The sequence below is a fragment of the Rhinatrema bivittatum genome, chromosome 1, assembly GCF_901001135.1.
Source record: "Rhinatrema bivittatum chromosome 1, aRhiBiv1.1, whole genome shotgun sequence".
Taxonomy (NCBI): domain Eukaryota; kingdom Metazoa; phylum Chordata; class Amphibia; order Gymnophiona; family Rhinatrematidae; genus Rhinatrema; species Rhinatrema bivittatum.
This window is the reverse complement of record NC_042615.1, coordinates 65,188,141-65,215,637: the sequence shown is the minus strand read 5'-3', so window position 1 is coordinate 65,215,637 and position 27,497 is coordinate 65,188,141. Positions and strand designations below refer to the sequence as shown.

The 27,497-nt window shown below is 44.9% G+C and overlaps 1 protein-coding gene across 5 annotated transcripts in view; it reads left to right on the top strand.

Annotated features, from left to right (window-relative positions):
• The window catches only part of MAP9 (microtubule associated protein 9), a 208,893-nt gene that overhangs the window by 31,093 nt on the left and 150,303 nt on the right, over positions 1–27,497 (top strand). For all 5 annotated transcript variants that reach the window (XM_029613539.1, XM_029613485.1, XM_029613405.1 and 2 more), the window contains exon 4: positions 16,437–16,736. In XM_029613539.1, coding sequence (XP_029469399.1) covers positions 16,437–16,736 — 300 coding nt within the window. The remainder of the gene's footprint in view (positions 1–16,436; positions 16,737–27,497) is intronic.

Genomic DNA, 27,497 nt, shown 5'->3' with positions numbered 1-27,497 from the left:
CCTAGCCGTGGCCCTGGATGATGACATCAACCTAATCATAGTACTTAAGCTCAGGCTCCACTCCCTAGCATTGCCTTTGCAACAAGACTCCTTGCTGGTCGAGTACTCATTGCTTCCTAGAGATTCATCTCTTCCCTGCGTTCCTGTTCTCGTTGTTCCTGGTTCCTGTCTCTTCGTTCCTACCCTGCCTATGCTTCGGATTGACTACACGGACTTTGACTTTGCTTTGTCTTTGCCTATCTCCAGACCCAGACCACTGCTTCACCTGACTACGCTGTTGCCTATCTCCAGACCCAGACTTCTGCTTTGTTTGACTACGCATTGCCTATCCCCAAACCCAGAACTTTGCCTTGCCTGACTACGCTATAGATTATCTCTGTGATCAGACCTCAACTGTGCTTGACTATGCTCTTGAGTATCTCCATGATCAGACCTCAGCCTTGTTTGCCACTGCCTTCGGATCGCCACCAGCCCTGACTCAAGCCTACCATTGGACGCCTCTTCTGCTTACTCCCTGGACGTGGTTTCATTAGGCTTCAGCCTACTTTTGCTGGAGTTCCCCCTGTCTAACTTCGTTCCATTGGTGCCCGAGTTTCCAGGACATTACCCACTCCTGAGTAAGACTGTTCCATCTCTCACCTGCTATCTCTGGGCTGAACCAACTCCTACTGCAACTATATACAGAGGCCCACCTAAGTCCAGCCGGCCCCGGCTCCCAAAGGCCCAGCCTGCGGGGAACAAGGGCTGGTATAGGTGAAGCTCCAGCGGCCTCTGTCCATCAGCCCACTCCACCTGCCAATGGTGGGGACCCATAAGTCCTTACCTATGGGTTGTGTCAACCCCACCTCGGCCCAAGGGTCCACCTTTGACGCAACAGCCTGCATGGCCATGACATTGTCTCTGACTTGTGAGAGAGAAAGGAAGTAAAATCCTGCCTCGACTAATTGTGGCAGTGAAAATCCAAAGACATTTCACTATTTGGCACCTTACCTGATAGCACCTTCTGCAAGGCCACAATACTATTGTATCCTCAGGGACAAAAATCTCTGCAATAATTTCTCCTTTTACTGCTAATGACAGGTCTGCTGAACTTTCAGAGGCTCCTGATTTAGATCATTGATGTCAATTTTCTCCATTATCTCCAGATCAGGTGAATCAATTAATAACAGCATTAAGTAGTCAAGTCCTAGCAGTGTTTGTAACAATGGAAACCTGCATAGCCCAGCTTTTCATTGTCCAAAAACAGGTTGACTTAAAAAAAAACCCCACATTGTTCTCGTTAGCTTGCTCCTGTTTTCAATTTTCAGGAGTAGTGTTTGTGTAAAGCCCAGCAATGAATATCTGGTGATGGTGGACACTTGGTAATGAGGGGTGGTTGGCGCCACCTAGGAAGTGAACCTGCTAGGCCCACCTCATTGGCTGGTGGACGCATACTGTGTTGGACCTGGCTGGAGCTTGCCTATACCATCCGCCTCCCATGCAGGTTGACCCTTTGGTTCTGTCGGCCAGCAGGTCTTAGGTGGGTCTCTTAGGCAATGGTAAGAACAAGAGTGCAAAGTCAGGTCAGGCAGCAGAGAGTGAAAACCAGTAGGTAGACTGGAAGTCAAGGTAGGCAGTGGACAAGGCAGAGTCAGATCCAAAGTGTAGATTGGGTCCAGGCAACAATCAAGAATGGTCAAGGTCCAGAGCCGAGGTCAGAATCCAGGAAGTCAGGCTAAGAGAGGACAAGCTAAGACATGACAAGACTGAACAGTGGCAAGAATATGACTAGGACTGAGCAAGGCAAGTGAGGGACTCTGAAACAAGTCAGAAGGTAGAAACAGAACTGGAACGCAGAACACTAGAACACAGAACAAGTTAAGAACACAGTAAAAGTCTTGGGATAGGAGGCAATATCCTTTTGTGGATTACAAACTGGTTAAAAGACAGGAAACAGAGTAGGATTAAATTGTCAATTTTCTCAGTGGAAAAGGGTAAACACTGGAGTGCTTCAAGGATCTGTACTTGGACTGGTGATTTTCAATATATTTATAAATGATCTGGATAAGAATACGACGAGTGAGGTTATCAAATCTGCAGATGATAGAAAATTATTCAGAGTAGTTAAATCACAAGCAGATTGTGATAAATTGCAGGAGGACCTTGCGAGACTGGAAGATTGGGCATCCAAATGGCAGATGAAATTTAATGTGGGCAAGTGCAAGTTGTTGCATATAGGGAAAAATAACCCATGCAGAAGTTACACAATGTTAGGTTCCATATTAAAGCTACCACCCAGGAAAAAGATCTCGGCATCATACTGGATAATACATTGAAATCATCAGCTAGTGTGCTGCATCAGTCAAAAAAGTAAACAGGAATTATTAGGAAACGAATGGTGAATAAAACAGAAAATGTCATAATGCCTCTGTATCACACCATGGTGAGACCACACCTTGAGCATTGTGTACAGTTCTGGTCATCACATCTCAAAAAAGATATAATTGCACTGGAGAAGGTACAGAGAAGGGTGACCAAAATGATAAAGGGGATGCAACAGCTCCCCTATGAAGAAAGGCTAAAGATGTTAGGGCTGTTCAGCTTGGAGAAGAAATGGCTGAGGGGGGATATGATAGAGGTCTTTAAAATCATGAGAGATCTAGAATGGGTAGATGTAAATCGGCTTTCAGATAATAAGTTAAAGTATCGCATGTAAAACTAATTGGAGAAAATTTGTTTTCACTCAATTCACAATTAAGCTCTGGAATTTGTTGCCAAACTATGTAGTTAGTGTAGTTAATGTAGCTGGGTTTAAAAAAGGTTTGGATAAATTCTTGGAGGAGAAGTCCATTATCTGCTATTAATCAAGTTGATTTAGGGAATGCTCTCTGCTACTACTGGCATCAGTAACATGGAATCTCTTGCCAGGTTCTTGTAGCCTCATTTGGCCACTGTAGGAAACAGGATCCTGGGCTTGATGGACCCTTGGTCTTATCCAAAATGGCAATTTCTTATGCTCTTAAAAAGGCAATATGCACTGACGAGCAAGTCACATCAGGAGACTTGTTGAATTGAGGAACTGCTGCAGGGCCTTGGCTTACATAGGTCAGGAGGTTAACATTATCTGGAGGCACCATTCTGGGTTTCCTGCCATTGCGGTGGCATGTAGCGATGGCGGGATTCTGCTATAACAGGGAGGTCCTCGGCAGTGTGGGTCAACAATGGGAATGAGTGCAGTGGCTAGCGGGACCCTCCTGCAGACTGCCAAACATAACAGTAATCTCCCCTTCAAGCCCCTCCCCTGTCTTCTGGGCTTGGGTTTCCTGGGGCATCTTTTGTGAAAGTCAGGTATGAGTTGAGGGGCTTGCAAGTTAGAGGCCGGCTCTCGTGAATTTTCTTCCATGATATAAGGTATTGTAGCTGGTTCTAGAATCTAAGATTTCCTAAGAACATAAGAACATAAGAAAATGCCATACTGGGTCAGACCAAGGGTCCATCAAGCCCAGCAGCCTGTTTCCAACAGTGGCCAATCCAGGCCATAAGAACCTGGCAACTACCCAAAAACTAAGTCTATTCCATGTAACCATTGCTAATGGCAGTGGCTATTCTCTAAGTGAACTTAATAGCAGGTAATGGACTTCTCCTCCAAGAACTTATCCAATCCTTTTTTAAACACAGCTATACTAACTGCTCTGACCACACCCTCTGGCAACAAATTCCAGAGTTTAATTGTGCGTTGAGTAAAAAAGAACTTTCTCCGATTAGTTTTAAATGTGCCCCATGCTAACTTCATGGAGTGCCCCCTAGTCTTTCTACTATCCGAAAGAGTAAATAATTGATTCACATCTACTCGTTCTAGACCTCTCATGATTTTAAACACCTGTATCATATCCCCCCTCTGTCGTCTCTTCTCCAAGCTGAAAAGTCCTAACCTCTTTAGTCTTTCCTCATAGGGGAGTTGTTCCATTCCCCTTATCATTTTGGTAGCCCTTCTCTGTACCTTCTCCTGAACCTTAAACTGAGTGTCTTCTTCCTAGCCACTTCAGGTGTCTGGAGGGGCGGTCTGCCCAGCCAGGAGATGATGACATGGAAAACATCATGAATCCTTAGCAATAATGGTAGTTTTGTTGTGGCTGGGGGCCTTGCTTGGACTGGTGAACCCCCATGGGAGCAGTCCAGGATTTCAGGGCAAGAGAGATCAGATCTTCGGCCTGTACCAGCCACCTCCCCTGCAGGTTGAGCCCTTGGGTTCTGGTGGCTGGCAGGACTTAGGCTGTGGCTGGAGTTGAGGTGCAAACTGTGCAGGATTGGAGGCTGTGGCTTTGCAGGACTGGAGGCAAGACTGGAGTGTGAGGCAAGGGATGGATACAAGGACAGGACTAGACCAGACAGGGACATGATCAGACAAGATGGATGAGGGCTGGACTAGAGAAAAGAGAGAACAAGGAACAGAGATGCCCGAAGGCAGCAGGTTAGATAGAGGGCCGCAAAGGCCACAAGGCAAAACTAAGCGTCACCTAGAAGGATTATAGACAGTGCTGTGGCTGACATGTTACATGTGGGCACCAATGGGATAGGAAAATGTTGGAGAGAGGTTCTGGAAGCCAAATTTAGGAATTTAGGTAGAAAGCTGAAATCTGTAAACTCCAGGGTGGCATTCTCTGAAATGCTCCCTGTTCCATGTGCAGGTCTCCAGAGGCAGGCAGAGCTCCGGAGTCTCAATGCGTGGATGAGACGATGTTGCAGGGAAGAGAGATTTAGTTTTGTAAGGAACTGGGGAACCTTTTGGGGAAGGGAGAGACTTTTCCGAAAGGATGGGCTCCACCTTAACCAGAGTGGAACCAGGCTGCTGGCACTAACTTTTAAAAAGGAGATAGAGCAGCTTTTAAACTAGAACAAGGAGTAAAGCCGACAGTCACTCAGCAGTGCATGGTTTGGAGGAATGTATCTTTGAAGGATACTAATGAAACAGGAGAGTTAGGGCAACCCAGCAGAGAGGTTCCAATATCAACTGAAAAGCAGGTTGTTAATACAAACAAAAAACACATGTTGAAATGTCTGTATGCCAATGCCAGAAGTCATGGGAGAGTTAGAGTGTATAGCAGTAAATGATGAGATAGACATAATTGGCATCTCAGAGACCTGGTGGAAGGAGGATAACCAATGGGATAGTGTTATATCAGGGTACAAATTATATCGCAATAATAGGGAGGATCAACTTGGTAGGGGTGTGGCACTTTATGTCCGGGAGGGTATAGAGTCCAACAGGATAAAGATCATACAAGAGACTAAATGCTCAGTAGAATCTGTATGGGTAGAAATTCCATGTGTGTTGGGTTAAGAGTATAGTAATAGGAGTTTACTACCGTCAACCTGGAAAAAATGGTCGGACAGATAATGAAATGCTAAGAGAAATCAGGGAAGCTAACCAATTTCAGGAACCAATGAGAGAGGGAGCTATTTTAGATTTAATTCTTAGTGGAACACAGGATTTGGTGAGAGAGGTAATGTTGGTGTGGCCACTTGGCAATAGTGATCATAACATGATCAAATTTGAACTAATATCTGGAAGGGGGACAATAAGTCAAAAGGGAAGCTTTGATGAAATGAGGAAAATAGTTAGAAAAAAACTGAAAAGTTCAGCTGCAAAGGTTAAAAGTGTACAACAGGCATGGGCATTGTTTAAAAATACAATATTAGAAGCGCAGTCCAGAGGAATTCCACGCATTAGGAAAGGTGGAAGGAAAGTAAAACAATTATCGACATCGTTAAAAGGTGAGGTGAAAGAGACTATTTTAGCCAACAAAATATCCTTCAAAAATTGGATGACGGATCCATCTGAAGAAAATAGGATAAAACATAAGCATTGTCAAGTTAAGTAAGTGTAAATCATTGATAAGACAGGCGAAGAGAGAATTTGAAATGAAGTTGGCCATAGAGACAAAAACTCATAATAAAAACCTTTTAAAATATATCTGAAGCAAGAAACCTATGAGAGAGTCGGTTGGACCGTTAGATGATTGAGGAGTTAAAGGGGCTTTTAGGAAAGATAAGGCCATTGCGGAAAGACTAAATGAATTCTTTGCTTCTGTGTTTACTAATGAGGATGTTGGGGAGATACTAGTTCCGGAGATTGTTTTCAAGGGTGATGAGTCAGATGAACTGAACTAAATCACTGTGGACCTGGAAGATGTAATAGGCCAGATTGACAAACTAAAGGGTAGCAAATCCCCCAGATCGGATGGTATGCATCCCAGGATTCTGAAGGAACTCGGAAATGAAATTTCAGATCTATTAGTTAAAATTTGTAACCTATCATTAAAATCATCCATTGTACCTGAAGACTGGAAGGTGGCCAGTGTAACCCCAATATTTAAAAAGGGCTCCAGGGGTGATCTGGGAAACTATAGACCAGTGAGCCTGACTTCACTGCTAGGAAAAATAGTGGAAACAATTCTAAAGATCAAAATCACAGAGCATATAGAAAGACATGGTTTAATGGAATACAGTCAACATGCTTTTACCCAAGGGAAGTCTTGCCTCACACATATGCTTCATTTTTTTGAAGGGGTTAATAAACATGTGCCAAGCCTTCCCCACCACAAACTCCATTGCCTGATCTAGAATTGTTCACCACACATCTCTGTAAACAAAACTTTTCCAAATTTTTCATGCCTAATATCCATTAAAGAGAGGTTGGCTCCTAGCCCCCTCCACTGTATATAGTATTTATTCTATTTTATTGCACTTTATATATTTATTGCTCCGTTCACCCCTTCTTTATTTTCCTACTCCAAGTTAAGGCTTCCTTGTTATAATGTAACTGTATGCTCTGTATCTCTTGTTGATTGGTTAATTGTATATTCTACTTAGTTCATTGTAAACCGAATTGATTTGATTTGTATCAAGAAATTCGGTATATAAAAGCCTTAATAAAATAAATAAAAATAAATAAATGTGGATAAAGGTGAACTGATATATGTAGTGTATTTAGATTTTCAGAAGGCATTTGACAAAGTCCCTCATAAGAGGCTTCTAAGAAAACTAAAAAGTCATGGGATAGGAGGTGATGTCCTTTCATGGATTACAACCTGGTTAAAAGACAGGAAACAGAGAGTAGGATTAAATGGTCAGTTTTCTCAGTGGAAAAGAATAAACAGTGGAGTGCCTTAGGGATCTGTACTTTGACTGGGGCTTTTCAATATATTTATAAATGATCTGGAAAGGAATACAATGAGTGAAGTTATCAAATGTTGAGATGATACAAAATTATTCAGAGTAGTTAAATCACAAGCAAATTGTTATAAATTGCAGGAGGACCTTGCAAGACTGGAATATTGGGCATCCAAATGGCAGAAAAATTTAATGTGGACAGGTTCAAGGTGTTGAATATAGGGAAAAATAACCCATGCTGTAGTTACACGATGTTAGGTTCCATATTAGGAAATATCATCCAGGAAAAAGATCTAAGCATCATAGTAGATAATATAATTCTGGTTACCGCATCTCAAAAAAGATATAGTTGCGATGGAGAAGGTACAGAGAAGGGCAACCAAAATGATAAATGGGATGGAACAGCTCCCCTCTGAGGAAAGGCTGAAGAGGTTAGGGCTGTTCAGCTTGGAGAAGAGACGGCTGAGGGGGGATATGATAGAGGTGTTTAAGATCATGAGAGGTCTTGAATGAGTAGATGTGAATCGGTTATTTACACTTTTGAATAATAGAAGGACTAGGGGGCAATCTATGAAGTTAGAAAATAGCACATTTAAAACTAATCAGAGAAAATTCTTTTTCACTCAACTACAATTAAGCTCTGGAATTTGTTGCCAGAGGATGTGGTTAGTGCAGTTAATGAGCTGTGTTTAAAAAAAGGTTTGGATAAGTTCTTGGAGGAGTAGTCCATTAACTGCTATTAATCAAGTTGACTTAGGGAATAGCCATTGCTATTACTGGCATCAGTAGCATGGGATCTTCTTAGTGTTTGGGTACTTGCCAGGTACTTGAAGCCTGGTTTGGCCACTGTTGGAAACGGAATACTAGGCTTGATGGACCCTTGGTCTGACCCAGTATGGCAGTTTCTTATGTTCTTATTTTCTTAAGCAGAAGGCCTGAGAAACCACAAGGCAAGACTAGAGCAGAAAGCTACAAGACAATACACAGAAGAAAGGTGCCAAGCAGGGAGCTGAGAAGACTCGATGACAAGGCACTGGACTTTGCAAGAGGCAGGGTTAAGTAGACTGGGCCCTGCTGAGTTATGGGACCATGGAGACTCAGATTAGAGCGAGAGCAGGTATAGCTCCAAGGGGACCTCTGGTTGTAGGGAGGCTGCATAACAGGCAGGATCCTAACTAGCTTGAGTTTTTAAGCCACAGGGCTCAGCTGTCACTCAATATTTATTTATTTATTTATTTGTTTATTTATAGATTTTTATATTCCATTTATCAGCACTTCAAAGCGGATTGTGGTCAGGTATTATAGGCATTTCCCTGTCCCCAGAGGGCTTACAATCTAATTTAAGGACTGGACCCACAAAACTTGGAGCAAACTTCAGGGATGGTATTTTTAATTGTAGATTTTTTTGTACTGAGCCAAACTAGGCTTCTTGGGCAAAGCTGAAGCAAGGGATGGTGGTTCTTATCTGCGTTTCTTTTGAAATGTTCGTCTGCTTGTTCAAGGATATAGTGTGTCTTCTGCCAGAGTTCCTGGAGTTCCTGTCCCATTAGGTTAGCTGTTGGACCAGTGCCAGCGATAGAAACAGACTTTGTTGTAGGGTATAACACCCGAACACATTATAGAAGGGTGTTTTATTATGGATAAATTTGGCCCATGGGAGGAAGGAGGCTGTTGGTTCACATAGGCTTGTAGAAAGGCTTTGAGACTGATTTACTCGCTCAGTTTGTCCATTGCTCTGGGAATGATAAGCAGAGGTGAAATCCAACTCCTAATTTCTTGCATAACTTTTTTCAATAACAGGCTGTGAACTGAAATCTCCAATCTGGAGGGATGTGAAGAGGAAGTCCATGAAGCCAGAAGATGTGTTGGACAAAGTTGTTAACCAATTCAGGCACAGATGGGGGACCCGGGACGGGCGTGAAATGAGCCATCTTAGAAAATCAATCCACTACTATATGATGATGTTGCTGCCAGAGAGGGGATGGTCAGTGAAGAAGTCAGTGGCCAAATAGTTCCAGGGTTCCTTGGGGGCTGGTAACAGCTGTGAAAACCCCCAAGGTCATGGTCGCACATGTTAGAATCCAGCCGCCTTCCCAGACTCCCCGGCTTTGGATGCTTACTGCACGGCAGGGAGACGCCATTTCATGCTCTGACGCATGTGTTGCGAGGACCAGGCGAAGAGATGCATAGTGTGTGCATGCACATCGGTGCGCACGATTCTGCGCACTCTGGCAGAAGAGTCAGGTGATCGCCTCGATGATGATGTCACATGCTCAGGACTACTTATCCGGCCTGGATGTGGACTCCTTGCCTTGGTGTTAGGATTTGTGGGTATGTGGGCCCCTTGGCTGAGGTGAGAGAGAGTACCGCCCAGGGGAGGAGCCCCATTGAGCCTCACCCTCTGGAGGTGAGGTCTTGGCTGTAGGATGGTATACAGCAGAAGGAGAGAGAGAGGGTGACCCAGGAAGTGGGCCACGGAGCGACAGCGCAGGTGCTGATGTCAGACTCAGCTTGGGATAACTGGAGTCGGGCAATAGGTGCGGCACTACCCGAGGAGCAGGGGGTGCTGAGCGAAAGTACAGTCACTGAAGTTACACAAGGTCCATGGAGATGGTACACAAGAGGTTCCTCGATGGGAGGTCATGGTAGTTGTCTGCAGAACGGGTTACACCGGCGAGAGTTCCTCTAGGATATCTCAGCATTGGTCCACAGAGCTGGTTCCACCGGCGAGGTTCTTCTAGCGATATCACAGCAAAGGTCCGCAGAGCGGGGTACACTGGAGAGGATTCCAACATAGATATCACAGCAGTGGTCCACAGCGAAGTTACTCACAGTGACTGAAGACAAAGGAGTAGTTCCATAGAAAGCCTCGGGAAGCGAGGCAGACAGGAGTCCGGGCGAAGGCCCTCCGAGGAGCGGATAGCCGAGAGACGAGGAAGGGCCCCCGAGGAGCGGGTACACGGTAGTCTCACGCGACGGAAGCAGGAACCGGAACAAGTACTGAAGCGAGAGTAGGTGGATTCAGCAAGATGAACTCGTTGCCAAGTCGTTGGCTGTCTGGGCCAGCAGGTTTAAAAATCCAAGATAAGTGACGTCATCTGAGGGGGATGCCCCGGAGGTTCCCGCCATGACATGGTTAAAGCAGGCCCGGGAGCGTGCGTGCGCGCCTAGGGGACCCCGAGGGTAAGATGGCGGTCAGCAGCATCCATGATGCTCAGGTGGGCCCGGGAACAGAGGCAGGAAGGCCGGCGGTAGCAGCAGTGGCCATGAATTCGCCCAACGGAGCTAAGGCAGAGAAAAAGGAGGTGAGCAACAGAGGGAGCAGTCATCTGCGGCCGCAGAGCATAATACTTGGCAATAGGTTCCTTGGCCTGTTCCTGGTTTCTGCCTTGCTCTTTGTGTGCCTGGTTCTGGATTCTGCCTGCCAGCTGCCTGACTTGACCTTGGACCATTCCAGATTCTGCCTGCTTGCTGCCCGCCTTGAGCTCAGACCATTCTGGATTCTGCTTTCTTGCTGCCCATCTTGACCTCTGATCATTCTGGATGCTGCCTGTTTGCTGCCTGCCTCGACCCTGGGTCTTCTATCATACTTTGTTGCTTTCTGCTTGATCCACTCAGTGCTTGGACCTGGACTCTCTCTGCCCATGGACAAGGTAGCACCTGGGATTTTCTTTGTGGCACTTTGGCTGCTGTTCGACACAGAGATCTACATTGCCTAGACCCAGTCTGAAAGGGCTTACTAAGTGGCCAGAGGGTTACCCCCTGACACCAGCAAGGGCTGCCCTCCTTACAGCACACTTTTATTCATGACACAGGTGAGGCAAGATTCTATGTATTGCTTCATGTCAGTCTTCATCTGACTGAATGACTAAATTCCAAGGTTCGGGTGATACCTGAGTGTCCTGCCAAGGGAATCATGGACTCACTGAAGAATTTTCTATCATAGGCACTATGGTACCACGGGCTTTCCAGGAAGGACTGCAAATGTGGCAGCAATCAATCTTTGCAGGGTCGATGATATGCCGCGGGGATTCCAGAGAGCCCTCAGTATCAAAGGAATGAGAGAGGGCATCGGCTTGAAGGTTCTTCTCAGCGGGTTAGTACTGCAACTCGAAGTCAAACCAATTAAAAAAAAAAAAAACCAATGACTAGTGGGCTTGCCATGGTTCAGTCTCTGCACTTGCGCTAGATGCTCTAGGTTCTTGTGTTCTGTATAGATAGTTACTGGATGCTTTGCTCCTTCCAGCAGGTGTTGCCATTCTTCAGAAGCTAACTTATCTGCTAGGAGCTTCCAATCTCCAATGGTATAATTCTTCCCTGCCGGAGAGAATTTCTTTGAAAAGTAGGAGCAGGTTATAAGTGTACCATTATGGTTATGCTGTAGGAGGACATCACCTACCCCGAAGATAGATGCATCTACCTCCAAGTTGAATGCCTTTAACGGATCTGGTATAGGCACGGATCAAGAATGAACTCATCCTTGAAATGCTTGAAAGCCTGAATAGCATCCTTGGTCCAGTTCTTGGTATCTGAGCCCTTTTTAGTTAATGTAGTTAGCAGGACCACCAAGGAAGAATAATCATGGATAAATTGCCTGTAGTAGTTTGAGAATCCCAGGTAGCATTTTCGTGCTTTAAAGCCTACGGGTCGGGGACATTCCAGTATGGCTTTTAATTTATCTGTGTCCATATGCAGGCCTTGTCGAGAGATAATATATCCCAAGAAGGGAAGTTCTTCCTGTTTGAAGGTACACTTCTCTAACTTTGGTTAGAGGTGGTGCTCATGGAGTCTTTGGAGAACCTGTTTCACATGATATTGATGTGATGTCAAGGACTTAGAGAAGATTAAGATATCATCCAGGTAGACTACCACATGGGAGTAGAGAAGGTCCTGGAAAATCTCATTCATCATAGATGGGAAAACTGCAGGGATGTTGCGGCATCACTAGTAATTCATAGTGTCCATCATGGGTATTAAAGGCTGACTTCCATTCATCATCTTCTTGAATTCTGATTAAGTTGTATGCTCCCTGAAGGTCCAGCTTGGAAAATATCTGTGTGCCTAAAAAGTGGTCAAAGAGCTTGGAGATCAAGGGAAGATGATAGCAGTTCCTCTTGGTAATGGAATTAAGATTGCAGGGATGTAATGACCCATCATTCTTCCCTACGAAAAAAAATCCAGCCTCGGCAAGTGATAAGGGGCAGATGAAGCCACGGTTCAAATTCTCTTTGATATTCTTGACCATAACCTTGGTTTCAGGAGCAGAGAGTGGGTATTTCTGCCTCTGGGTGGAATCTTGCTGGGGACCAGGTTTATGGCTCAGTCGTAGGTGTGGTGAGGTGGCAAGGTCTTTGTCTACTCTTTGCTGACAATGTCATTGTAGGCAGAGTATTGTGGAGGCAGGCCAGGTAGTTCAGTGACAGAGTTCAGGGTCACCAGTTGAACCTGGGTGAGCAATGTACCTGGCAGGTAGCACCCCATCTGGAGATTTCCAGAGTGCTCCTGTTGATATGGGTCTGGAGCTGCGTTATCCAAGGGAGGCACAGAATGATGTTTTTGATAGCCCTCGGCAGAACATATAGATGGATATGCTCCTGATGGAGCATCTGGAGTGGCCCGGTGGAGAGGGTGACATGGCCCGGAAGGGCTTTCTTGAGACTGATGAGACAGTGAGCGCAGTCTCCAATGGTTCAGAGGGGGAACCCATGTTGGTTTATAAGGTCCTTTGCAATGAAATTACCTGATGTGCATTTATCCAGAAAAGCTTGCATGTGGATTCGAGCTGTGCATAGGAGATGGAAACTGGGACAAGAAATTGGGGAGAGGAACTGGTTTGACCTAGGGTGGCCTCTCCTACCAACCCTGGGTCCTGATGTTTCCCAGCTTGGCAGGACAGTGTGCTGCAAAGTTCCCCTGACATACCCAGTAGAGGCAGAGGTTTTAGTGTCTTCTCTGCTTTTCCTCAGGTATCAGCCTGCAATGATCCACTTGCATGGGCTCCTCCAACAGAGCTGTGGGTCCAACAGATCTGGGGGTGGGGGGTGGCTAGATGAGGCTGGTGGACTGGAGACCATATGGGTGAGATGACAAGATTAGCCTCCCTCTAGTCCATTCTTGGAACTGTAGGTTCAACCTGATGACCAAACTAATGAGATTCTCCAAGGTGGCCGGAAGGTCATTGCTTGCCAGCTAGTCCTTTATGGGCTCAGACAGACCCTGGCAAAAGATGGCAGTGAGATTGTCTTCCCTCCATTGGAGCTCTGAGGCTAGTGTCCAAAAGCAAACCACGTATTTCCCCACTGATGTGGAGCCTCAGTAGTTCTGGAGGAGTTCTGTTGCGGCTGGTATGATGCGACCAGTCTCATAAAAAATGAGGTGGAACTCCCTGAGGAACTGATCCAAGATGGCTAGGAGAGGATTGTCCCTTTCCCAGAGGAGGGAAGCTCAAGCCAATGCTGAACCCCTCAACTGAAAAAGAATATATGAAAGAGGACTGTCTGTAGGTCGAAATGCATACAGTACTGATTAAGGAAGCCTCTGCACTCCATCGGCTTTCCATGAAAATAAGGTGGTGGCGGAAGCTGCGGAACTGGTCTTGGGACAGGAGTTGGAACCGACTGCAGCAGAACTACAGGAGGGGCAGCAACTGCTTGTGACACTGACAGAGTATCCATGCAAGTGACAAGTCTCTCCACACCCCAGTTACCTGATCCAAAATACCCTGTTGTTGCAGATCCATTGAGCCATGCCTGGGATGGCTTGTAGAGCAGCCAGATCTGCTGGGTCCATGGCCTCAGAAACTTGTAAAGCCAGTGATAGATTTGGTGATGGGGGACCCTTGGTACCAAGGGGTGATTGGTGGAGCCTAGCGAGTGAATCCGCTAGGCCCACCCCGTCAGCTGGTGAACATGCCCTTTAGCAGCACTGGCTGGAGCTTTGCCTATACCAACCGCTTCCCCTGTAGGTTGAGCTCTTGGATTCTAATGGCCAGTAGGTCATAGGTGGGTCCCTTCGGTGGTGCTAAGAATTAGAGTCCAAAGCAGGTGAAGGTCAGGGCAGGCAACAGCAAGAACTAGAAGTCAAGCCAGAGGTTGGGGCAGGCAGCAGACAAGGAGAAACAGTAGGCAGGATAGAGGTTGGGGCAGGTAGCAGACAAAGTGGAGTCAGATCCAAAGCACAGGTCAGTCCAGGCAGCAATCGAGAATGGTTAAGGTCCAGAGTCGAGATCAGAATCCAGGAAGTCAGGCCAGGGGAGCACAAGAGAAGACATGATAAGACTGAACAATAGCAAGGATATGACTAGGAATAGGCAAGGCAGGGACTCTGGAACAGGACTGGAATGCAGAAACCCCAGAACACAGAAAAAGGTGAGAACAAGGCAACATGCACTGATGAGCAAGGCATATCAGGAGACCTGTTCTGAGGTGAGGGACCTTGGCTTATCTAGGTCAGGAGGCTGACTTCATCTGGAGGCGCAGCTTCGGGTTTCCCATCACTGTGCATATATTATGTGCGCATGCCAATGGGAAGGGCGTGCACTGGCAGCATCAGCGGCGGTTGGCGGCATGCAGCGATGGCATCATTCTGCCGCGTTGGGAGGTCCTGGGCAGCGTGGGTCAGTAATGGGGGTGAGTGCGGCGACTTCTGGGATCCTCCACAGGCCGCCAAAAGTAACAGTTTGTAGCAATACAAAGTTCCACAATTCAGCTTTTTCATTGATCAGAAACAGTTTTGTATAAAAGAAATATATCTCTAATTTGTAACAACTTCAGAATTTGACATAACTCTATCCCAAAATGCCTATGGGGAATTTCTGGTTCTTCCTCCTCTTCCTTCTCTATTTCCATGGCTGGAGTGTTAAGTCCTTGTAGGCTCTGAAGCCCTCCTCCTATAACCAATGCAAAACCACCCTTTTATTTCGGCTGCTAGTTTATGGGTGACAATCTGGGCTCCACCCTGTTCCTTCTCCTTCCTTCTCAGATTCTCCTCCAAGCTGGCAAACAGGAGACCTGGGAATTGTAGTCCAGGGCAGCGACCATCTTAACTTCATCCTTATTCTTAATCTTATGCTAGTTGTATAACTTCATCCTTATTTTTAATCTTATGCTAGTTGTAACTACTGTAAATAGTTCCTTCTGTAAATAAGTTCCTTCTATTTCTTATTTTTGACGGTTGTTCTTTACTCTCTCCCACGCTACCTATCTTTCCCTCTCTTCTCCTGTCTCCCTTACCCCCCCCCCCCCTTTTTTCAGGCCTGCTCCCATCCCCTGCCCCCTGTTCATTGTAATTTCCTCCTTTAATTGAGTTACTTGTAAACCGGCGTGATGTGCTATACGAACGTCGGTATATTAAAAGATGTTAAATAAATACATAAATAAATAAATATTCTACTAAACCAGCCATATAGCTCCTGTCTTGGGGGATTAAGAAACTACCTGTTTGTACATGGACTATTATATGTATATATATATATATATATGTATATGTTTTGTAAAATTTTGTTTTGCTATCTTTCCTAATTGATTGATAGTCCTTATTGAAGCTTTCCTAGCGTGACTAAACAAATGAGGCAGCACAATTATGAGGTCTTGGAAAGGACCATGCATATATTTTTCATTAATATTACATATTTAAGCATTTTTAAAAAAATGATCAGTAGTAGTTTTTATTGCTGTATTTGTTTATAGGACTACTGTTGACTGGGTAGCCCTGTATGCCTTTGCTTGAAGGGGTTCTAGTTCCAAGATTCTGGTTTGAGCCTATGGTTGTGTTGTATATTCACTTTCTTTTATTTAGATGAATGGCATGCCTTGTGGATTGCTCCTTTATTCTTTTCTGAGAATCCTCTCCCCTTTATTATTTCAGCTGCCACTGCAACAATCTTCCATAGCTTGCACGAAAAGACATCTGGCATTCTATGAAAGTTGTGTCTCTACTAATCTAGCCAGTAGGCACACCAATATCATTGTCTTTCTCTGAGACCAAGTTACTTTTCTGAAATACTACATTTTATCAATCTGTGAATTTTATAAACTTCAGTTTGTTACCACACTAAACCTTTTCTCATGCACTTGGGTAGACAATACAAGTGCATTTACTTACCAGAGCAAGTCATTATTGGTTCAGAAAAGTGCAAACAGATAATTTGGGCTATAACTAGTATCTGATTTAGCAAAAGAATAAGTCTGAAATTGTAACTTTATTGTTCTCTGTCTTTTGTTGAAATGTACTCCTTTATGTATTTTATTAACCAAATGCTATTTTGTTTTTAAATTTCTTAAAAGAGTTTTTAAAGGAGGCAAGAATTGGAAAAGCAGTTTTCGGCAGTTTTCAGTTATCGGAAGATGAAGAGGACAAACCTCACAAAATATCTTTCCTGAAGAGTAAAAGCCCAGGCAATATCCACGGTAACAATGGGTTGGAATACTCAGCAAACCATCGCAAGCTTGAAGGTGGGCGGCTGAATTCATCCCTCGTTCCTGAACACCAGAAAGAATGGAAATCTATCACGCATGAAGGAATGGTGGCCAGACCAGTACCAATACCAAAGCCCAGGGAGCTTCGTACTAGAAGCACACCTGCAGGTACTCTTGATTCTTATTTCAGATTTGACTGTGGAATATTATGGAAAAAGAATCACCTCATAATATGCTTAACTTAACTCTTTTTATTCCCCCCTTCTCCTATAACAAAAAGCAGGCTAGTTGTAAAAATCTTTATATTTGAATTGCTGCTTCAAAAGGATCTCCATTGCCTTCTCGATTTTAGCTTTGAATTGATATGACAAGAGGCTTAACAGACTGTACTGGTATTTGTGTGTGTTTTAATTTCTATTTTTTGTGTTTGCTGCTCTCCCACCCCTCCCTTGTAACTTTTGAATGACTGGCCTAGCTCAGCCAAAGTTGGTATGGAGCTTGGTCTTTGGGGGAGAGAGGGCATCAGACCATTTCGATTTTCAACATAAAGTGCTTTCAGGGGGATTGGTGTTCTGGATCCGTAGAAGGAAGCGCTAGGGGGCGATCCCGGGAAGAAGTGTGGCCTTGGACCTCGGCGAACCAGGAGGTGAGCTCCAAGGAAGCGCTGAGGCAGGTGAGACGAAGTCCCATCTGGGCAGACCAGGAGGCCAGGCCCCTGCTGATCTGCACAGCACCGGTGAGGCCAACCATGCAAGATTGGGCTCTGAGTAGACCTCTGACCACTCCAAGACCTTTCGGGTAGTCCTCCGACCATTCCAAGCTGAGTAACGGCAGAGGCGGTAGGCCGGACAGGAGACAAGGGCGGACGAAGACTCTGGAGCATGGAGACTCAGATGAGGAACTTGAAACGTGGAAATTCAGACACAGGCGAGCAAGGTCCCTCAGGCACCCTTCACAGCCCAGCTGGGCTGGTCGCGGTCCACACTGTCCCCTACGTGCCCTACACAGCTGGTCGACTGGTCGTGGACCATGAGGGGAGCGGGGCGAGCTCTGGACAACAAACACAGGTCAGGAACGAACTAACCCCTTGGATCCTCCAGAGTCGGAACAGGATACAGACTCAGAATTAAAGCACGGAAATTGGAAATCAGAACTTGGAATTTAAAAACAAGGAACCTCTGGAGGCACGGGCTACTCAGGACCTGAAACATCAGGACTTGGAACATCAGGACTGGAACACGGAACATCAACAGAGACCAGGAACATAAATGACGAGGGATCCCACGAAGAACAAGGAAGCCAAGCAGGAGCGAAGACTAGAAGTCCTAGGGAGGATTAGCCCCTTGCGAAGGCAAAGCTGGAATGATGAGTGAGCCCTTTTGTAGGGCTGAAGAGGCGACTCCGACTGTGATGGCAAAGGTGGAGCCAGAGGGACCACTCCCTTGTTGGGCCTTTAACTGACTGAAGATGGCATGGCCTCACCCCCTAAGAGGAAGCAGGAAGTGCAGGACCATGGAGAGCAGCCCCCGACGCTGAAGACGCTGAGAAGAGGAGGAGCCGGAGCAGGCCGCGACCAGGCCTGACACTGGAGGCGACCTCCTGCCACTCGAGGAAGGACTGATAGTGGCTCCAGTCGCATGTGACGACGTCGGCGGCCTCCTGGCTGCAAGTAGGAGGAGCAGCGGCGGCGGAAGGCCCGCTGGGGAACACGGCAGTGGCTCCTGCCACAAGAAGTCAGTGACGGCCTCCTGGCTGCATCGGAGCATGGCGGCACAGCCCGCCATGCAAGAGAATGGCGTGAAAAGAAGACTTCTATAGTTCTCCACAGTTATATAATTTTATTGCAGTTAAACATTCTAGAGGTAATTTGATAATGGTTCACTTAAGAAAGTAGGTAAAAACATAATTTACACTTTCAAAGCAAACTTACATGCCTATGTTTGCTTTGAAAATTATCTCACATAAACTACCAATACACAATTACACCTGCAAAAATGTACATAAAAAGTTTCTGGGAAATTTTATGTGTATACTTTTGAAAATGCAAATGTATGCATGTAAGGGCACACCCTTTCCTCAGCTCCTCCCTGAGAACTCCTCCACTCAATCCAAGTGAACTTAAGCACATACAAGACAAAAGTGCATATGTTTACCTGAGTATCAGGCAGGCAATTTTATAACATGCTGTTTCCACTGGTAATGTAGTGTTTTCTCCATTTACAAACAGGGCTGAATTAGCCATGACATATGGTGATGTCATCTGACAGGGTTGAATTGACTCTTTTCTCTTAGCTCATAGAGTTTTTGCTGTATTGAGCATAGGCAGGCGTTCCTGCATGGGTGTTGCTTCGTGAGATCCTCAGTCTTTTTTTCAGCCAAGCATCAGCATGGGCATATAACCTATTTTTCTTTGAGATATCTCTTAGTATCTATAATTTAAAAAAAAAAAATTTCTACTATTACTTTGCCTTCCTGTCAGGATAGCCTCCCAGTACTAAATAAAAACTTCTTCATAAAAAATATCCAGCACTAAGAAGCCCACCTTCAATGGCTTCAAAGACTGCATATGTGGTAGGAAAATGTCCATAACTGATGACACGGCATTTCTTACAGTGCCTAGGACCAAACCACGACCAGTCTAACTGTGGCCAGATGTCTCCGTGCTCTCAGAAGTCCAGAGCTTGAAAGATGGATGAACTATGTAATTCTCTGAAGAGCCTCAACTGTTTCTTCTCCGGAATGGAGCTTCTTCTAACTCCACAGGTGCCGGGTTGAGCAGGAGTTCCTCCCTAAGTCTCCTCTCTTGTTCGAGCAGGCCTGGAGCCCTTCCACCTCATTTGGGTTGGAAAGCCCTTCACATGCATTGCGAAGGGCCTAGTAAAAAGATGTGCCATTCTTCGGAGCCAGCAATGCATCCAGAGCTGAAGAAGCACCAAGCCTCAGCATTGATGACACTGTAGCCGCATCATCCCCAGCAGTATTCTGTGCATTGAGCCTCAATACTGACTGATGCAACATTTAATCAAAACCACAGTTCCTTCGCTACACTCAGAGAGGATAGGAGGAACATAGGAAGATATGCTCCACTTCTCCTATTTCAAGGGTGATGTTGTACTTTGGACATTGAAGCGTAGGCCCTTGGTTGCTGCAAGAGATGACATCTCCCACAGGGTGGAGCCCTGCGGGGACTTGCAGCGATAGGCTAGCTCCTGAGCAGAGATGGACACAGAGAAGTTAGGTTTTATTATACTGCAACGTAGATGGTAACCCGAGGAACGGGTGATGATCCCAGCCAGCAGAGGAGATGTCTGATAGCAATGTTCCGTCTGAGGCTGCAAAGTGGAGAAGACAGCTTCACAATTTCACCAGGTCCTGAAAGGGAGATGGGTCTGGTAGTGGTCCGCGAAGTGGGGTAGGCTGAGAACCCAGGCCATGATGGAAAGGCCAATGAGAGTAGATCCGGTAGTGGTCTGCGATGTGGGGTAGGCCGAGGATCTATGGAGAGAGAGGTGAGACAATGCAGAGAGAGAACTGGAGAGGTAGTACTCACTCTTACTGGCAGTTGTAGTAGAAGAGAGCCCCTGAGGAGCGGGTACCTTAGGCGTCCTTGTAGGTGGTAGGCAACCCCAGAGGGTAGATAGGAGCAAAGCAAGGCCCCTGAGGAGCATGTACCTTAGGCGTCCTTGTTGGTAGTAGATAACCCCGAAAGGTATAGAGGAGTGAGGCAAGGCCCCTGTGGAGCGGGTACCTAAGTCGTCCTGGAGCGAGAGTACACAGAGCGGGAGCATCTGGTACTGTAGAGAGATCAGCATGGAGGATTCCTTGCTAACTCGTATTTGGAATCGTGAATGGAGATTAAATACCAGAGCTTGTGACGTCATGCGGTGGGGACGCCCCCGAGGTTCCCGCCATGATGCACGTAAAGGACGGGGCTGCGCGTGCCCTAGATGACTCCGGGAGAAAGATGGCAAATGCAATCACCCATGCCGGACCAGGGATGCCAGAGGGGTCGGCGTGGAGAAGCAGAGGTGCCATCTTCCCGAAAGGAACTGAATCAGGTAGAAAAAAGGTGAGCAATAGAAGGCGCAGCCGTCTGCGACCGGGCGCAACAGGTGATTTCTCCATCAATGCTACCGGAGCAAGGCCTACATCTTGACACACAGACCTCATCTGCTCCATGGTGCTCTTAATTTCTAATCTGTCTCCAGGACAAGTTTTGCAAAGTCCAGAGGGTTTACAAGAAGACTCCATCTTGGTCTCTTGCGAGGATGTTCTACCCTTATCACCTAGCAAGAGGGCACAGCAGTCCTTGGGCCAAGTGGCAGAGTTGGTGAAGACTTTCTTTGCCTCCCATGTAGCTCAGGACAAGGAAGGCACTCATCAACCTCTTCTCTCCAGAATATCAGATGTGCTCCCTCAAGAGGGAGTCCCTTTTACCCCTGACCCAAGGGTACTCCATCAGGACTCCTGCGAGGTAGTTCAAGACTTCGCCATTCATTTGCGACAGAGTCCAGTTAGTCGGAAGACATTCACGTGGAAAACTCCCCTCCAAAGGTACCAAGGACCCCTCTTCAGTTACTTACGTTATCATTGGGGTCCTGGATCAGTGTGTTTTCTCCCCTTGAATCAGAGGAAGGATCGATGGGAATCCCCTCTGATTCTGTATCTGAGCCTCTGAAACATCTGTCTCCATCTGAGGATTTCTCCTATTCCAGATTTCTGGATAAGTTGGGTAGGGATATAGGAGTAACATCCATAAGTTCAAGGACCCTTTCATAGAAGTTTTTGGCCTTCTCCAGATTCTAGACACCCTGACGGGTCTGGCAGCCATTCTGATTAATTTGATCCTATAAGAATTACAGTTAAGAATGTGGGTGAATCTAATTTTCTGTACCCCAATAGCCAGGAAATTAGACTTAAAAGTATAGAATCCAGAAAATTCTGGGATTTGGGATAGTACAGCTGCCTCACCAATCAGTTGTGGTGAAGTTAGCATTAAAGTGAGTAGTGCAGGACAGTTTTGTGAAAAGTAGTTCCAGAGTTCCATGTGTAATGCTCACATTTCTGCACTCCAATTTTGCAGGGTGCAATACTCACATGATTGCATTAAAAAACTGAAGGCACTCCTTGCCCCTGTTGATGACAACTCTGCATACCTGCAGCCGATCCTGAATGTAGAAGAGTGTATATGGTAATCACAAAAGGAGAGAGCACAGATCCCCTAATCTTTTACCAAACACACAAATCTATTGGGAATCTTATATCATAAGCATGAAAAATGTAATATATCTTATTGATACCAACTTACATCATTTTTCAATAACACATTTGCAAAAATGCATGATACCGTATTTTCCGGCGTATAAGACGACCCCCCCTTTTTTATACATATTTTTAAGGAAAAAAATAATTTTACACTCAAACAGGAGCAACCCTATCTATGAAAAGGCAACACTACAAATATTAAATCAGGCCCTAAAAACCAATACACCTCTTATTAGGAAAACAGAACTAGCAAGCAGCTATAGATCCCCACACAGAAATAATTGTAAAACCATACTAATAAGCAGAATAAATGTTTCAAAACAGCTATGAACAGAATAACATCCAACAATTAAAAACTATTAAACATTCTCCAAACACCAATAAAATATTTCAAAAAAGCAGACACATCACATAATATTAAATAATTAAAATGGCAGTCAATCAAGAAAAATAAACTTAAAAAGCCACTTTTCCTTACCCCCTCCAGCAGCTCTCCTACTCCTCTTCCATGCAGGCCGTAGCACACACCAGAAGCAGCAGTAGTGGCTAAGCTCTATACTCATGGTCCTCTTCCTTAGGGCCCATGTCTCTCACACACACACACCATACCTGTCATGCCCCCATGACCAGTTTCTGTCTCTCACACACCAATCATTTCCCAAACAGTCTTTGACACACACACCAGACACCTTCCTGAACAGTTTCTCTCATGCCATACACACACACAGGCTTCCCACTCCCGTGTTCTGCTTACCGTACATATACAGGCTTCTCACTCTCATAATCACTTTCTCTGTCTCACACACACACACACACCAGTCTCTCTCTCATTTCCATGCTCACTCTCATAAGAAGAAGAAAATGCCATACTGGGTCAGACCAAGGGTCCATCAAGCCCAGCATCCTGTTTCCAACAGTGGCCAATCCAGACCATAAGAACCTGGCAAGTACCCAAAAACTAAGTCTATTCCATGTAACCATTGCTAATGGCAGTGGCTATTCTCTAAGTGAACTTAATAGCAGTCCACGTGCACAGGCTTCTCATTCCCTAAATCACATTCTTTCTCTCACATTCACACACACCAGTCTCTTTCTCTCACACACACCGTCACCTTATCAACCAGTCTCTCTCTCATGCACGCACACACACACAGCCCTCCCACTCCCATGCTCTCTCTCACATAATCAGGCTTCTTACTCCCATGCTTTCTCACATACCCAGATTTCTCACTTCCATGCTTTTTCTCTCTCTCTCTCTCACACTTACATACACATCAGTCATCTCTCTGAGCAGTCACTTTCATTGTCTCTCACATATACACACACATGAGCTCTCTGACCAGTTTCTCTCAATCACAGACATGCTCTCAATCAAATACATTCTCTCACTTACACACAGGCTGGCTGGCTGGCTGCTTCTCTCTCTCTCACTCACTTCCTCTCCCCTCCCCCGGCCCCCAAGCACAAATAGTAGCTGCAACAGCCTCCTCCTCCAGCCCCCGCAGGCCAAGAAAGAAGAATCCCATCGGCCGCGGGAGGCTCATGCTGCTGTCTCCTTTTCCGATTACCGGCTGCTTCAATTGCTCGGGGGCCGATGCTGCAGCGGCCGCTGCTACTTTATCACGCGGCACGGCCTTTCTTCTTCCCGCGCACCGTGTATCACTTCCTGTTCCGGGTCCGGGTGGGGGGGGGGGGGGAATGCAGGCACGGGAAGAAGAAAAGGCCAGCCGCGGATGCCACAGCTTTTTTTTTTTGCACCGCTGCCGTTCCCGCTGGGCTTGAACGTGCTGATAGCCCAGCGGCAACGGCAGCAGGGAAGGAAGAGCAGCGGGAGAGACCGGGAGCACGCGACACACAGGTGAAAAGAGCTGCCCTATATGACGATACCCGGCGTATAAGACGACCCCCGACTTTCGAGAAGATTTTCAGGGGTTAAAAAATTGTCTTATATGCCGGAAAATACGGTATATTAATTCACAAATACAAAATCACAAATACATATATTGATACAACATCATTACAAAACATGTGCAACATAGCATATTTTACTGGCCCACCATAGCACCAAATAACAATTCAAAATCAACATCTTAAAATATCCCATACAAACACACTCATTCATACCTCAGACACTCCCCACCCAATAAAACCTCCACACAAATGGCGTAGAACTCCATTTTGTTGAAATGGAGGGATATGTACAGCTTTTCCGATCAAGCTGCTTCTGAAATCTTGTCTGGGTTTAGATTGTTGGAAGAAACAGAAAAATCTGAAGGGGTGACTAGAATGAATTGATTAAGAATAAGAAAAAACGTATTTGCATGGAATTACATGCTGCTACTTTTGGGTGAATATTTTTTTGCCAAGCGTATTCCGAGGGGTCTCCGTATGAATAAAGAAACATCATTATTTGCCAATGACGATGAGTTTGTAGCAAAATGGAATGCAATTTTAAACAAATGTTCGCATGATCTGATGGTCCTTATCATTTCTAGGATTAAAACCCAGATCACCTCCCTTAAGGAGAAAATTAGTAATGAGGCAGAAGTCTTACAAAAGATGTTATCAAAAGAGATTTTTGATACCCAGATTGATGAGACTGAGAAGCAGCTTGACTCATTTCGATAAGAAATAAAAAAGTTAAAAGTACAGAAATATCACCGTGATGAAAGAGATTATACCACGGGTTATGTGTATGTTTGGATGCAGGCGAATCGGAGAGGAAAGAATAGAGGTAGAAATGACTTCTCATCTTCTGATGAATCCTCTGAGGAGAAGGATGCTTATAGGCGGAATGATAATGGGCGTAAGGTGGATTTTGTAAGGAATCAAGTCTCTGAAGAGGTATCAGATAGTGTCCATGAAAGTGATGATATGATGCCTTTTTTAGGGGGCGCTACAACAGAAGGACGTACAATATAAGAAACAAAAGACAGTCCTTAAATCGGGACCCATACAATTCAGAAGCTGAATTGTGCTGATAGAGTGGATGACAACATTGTATTTAACCTGTCTTCTAAGGAGTTGTCTAGTGAAATGGTTACTGCTCTTAACAATGGTTTATCGTTCATACCTACATATAGGTATGATCTGTTTCTCACTTGGGTGGAACTTTAAGCCTAATTCTTCTAAAGAATTTTTAAAGATTTTTTCCAAGGACAACAACTTGAACAAAGTAAATTTATCAAAACCTCTGGTTGGATGCCAAAGGATCCTACTAATCCGTAATTTTGGCTTTTGAGGCTATAGTATTTCAGGATATTGAGAGATTGGAATTATCTCGAGAAAATTTGGAATTCAATATGTCTAGAACTGAGTTGGCTGCTATTCGATCTTTAAAACAAGACAAAACGTTGGTGATCAGTTCTGCCGATAAGGGTGGGGCGGTTGTTGTGCAGAGTAAGCTGGATTATGATAAAGAGGCTTTCAGACAATTGACTGATAGTAAATATTATAGTGTCTGTATTGAGGATCCAGTAGTAAATCTGAGTATTCGTATTAAAAGAATATTGGAGAATGCAATACGACGGAAAGCTATTTCCAAAAAAGAATATGTGTATATGTTGCCAGATCATCCAGTGGCACCATATATATATTTCCTTCCGAAAATTCATAAATCTTTGTCAACACCGCCCGGACGGCCTATTGTGTCAAGCATTGGCTCTATCTTTGAACCTATTGCGAAAGTTCTAGATAGTTTTTTGCAGGATAAGGTGGTCAACATTAAATCATATATAAGAGACTTGACTCAGTTTTTGGGGTGTTTGAATGAGATTGGGGTGATGGGACTTAAATCAGTTATTTGTTACAGCGGATGTAACCGCACTTTACACCAATATCCCTCAGGTTGAGGCTATTAAGGTGGTCATTCAGGTCTTGACTAAAAGGGTAGAAAGTAATGAAATTTCCTCAGTGAAGATGGGTTATTTGGTACAACTAGCGGAAATTATCCTGTGTGAGTTTTACTTCACATTTCAGGGGATGTTTTACAAACAGGTCACTGGGATCCCTATGGGATCACTAGTGGCCCCGTCGATTGCCTGTCTTTACATGTCGCAGTTTGAGGAGAGGTTTATTTACTCCAATCGTTTCTTTTCTCAGATCAAATGTTACAAAAGATTTATCGATGATCTCTTTTGGATTTGGGTTGGTGATTAGTTATCCTTACAGGAATTTGAACTATGGTTAAATTCTGCTGATATCAATCTTCAGTTTACTTTTCATCATAGAGGCGAGGATATTAGCTTTCGTGATATAATTGAGACTACAGTATTTGTTAAGAAAACAGACAGAAATTCCATTTTGCACTTTGAAAGCTTCCATCCTAGGAGACTTAGAGAGTGTGTCCCCATTGGCCAGTTTCTTAGATATAGGAGAATATGTTCTTCCATTGATGAATACAAGGTAAGGGCTGAATCCTTATCACAGAAATTTCTGGCACGCGGGTACTCTAAAAAAGTCGTGAAACGTGCGTTTAAATGTGGTCTGTATGCCCAGAGGGAAAATTTTACTTTTGAAGGCTAAGAAAGATCCATTGGACAGGATTGTCTGTGTTCTGCCGTATTCTGTAAGATGTGCGTCCATTCGAAAAATTATTAATAAGCATTGGAATCTGCTTAGTACTATTCCAGGGTGTGAGGAACTTCCGGTGTTTGCCTTTTCTAAAGGTCAAAGTTTAAGGGCTAGGATGACTAAGATTGATGACAGACAGCTTCTGATTGTGGACACTGAGGATACATGTTCTGGGTGTTCAGTGTGCCCTAATAGGTTGAAGTTGGAAAGTTATTAATTTGATAAGAATCGTGAACCCAATATATTTGAGGATTACTCGTGCACAGCTAGGAGGGTCGTTTATGGCATTTTGTGCCCTTGTCAATTACTGTATATCGGCCACACGAAGCGTCAAATTAGATCACGCATTATTGAGCACAAAAGTAATTTGAGGATCAAAAAGAATGGGGCGCCATTGGTGGCACATTGGAACCAAATGAAACATGGGGTTGATCAACTTCAATTTTTTATGATTACTCAATTAAAGCCTAACACTCAAGGAGACGTGACAAGTATCTTATGGAAGCTTGAAAAGAAGTTTATATTTTGGTGGCGATTGGTTCAACCGTATGGCTTGAATATGGGGATTGACTGGGAAGCATTTTATAAATAGTGTGAATGGTTGTGTGTGTTGGGTAGCATTATAACTGGTGAGTATGTGTTGAGATTGTGTGGCTATAAATGGGGTATGGTTCTGAGCGGTGGGTTGAATCTTGTATGTATGTCGAATGATTTCATTTTCAAGTGGTAAGTCATTGGGGTCTGGTTTGATGGCTGAATTCTGTATGGGAGATGATTGATCATGGATTTCAGTAGTGGGGTCGTGTGTGCGTGGTTGTATCGGTCATTGGTATGGTTATAGTCGGAGTTGTGCAGTAGGTTTAGTGTGGATTTGGTGACGTTATTGTTTTTCATTGGATGACGAGTGAGGTTATTGAGTGGTGGCTGTGTTGTGGATACGTAGTGAAGTATTGAGGAACTAGGCAGTATGTGGTTTTTCATTGGGTGCATGTTCGCGTGTTGGTTTGTGAATGGGTACGTTGTTGAGGAAGTTGAGTGTGGGTTTGTTTTGATTGGATGTGTGCGTTGTGTTTATGGGGCGGTGTTTTGGGT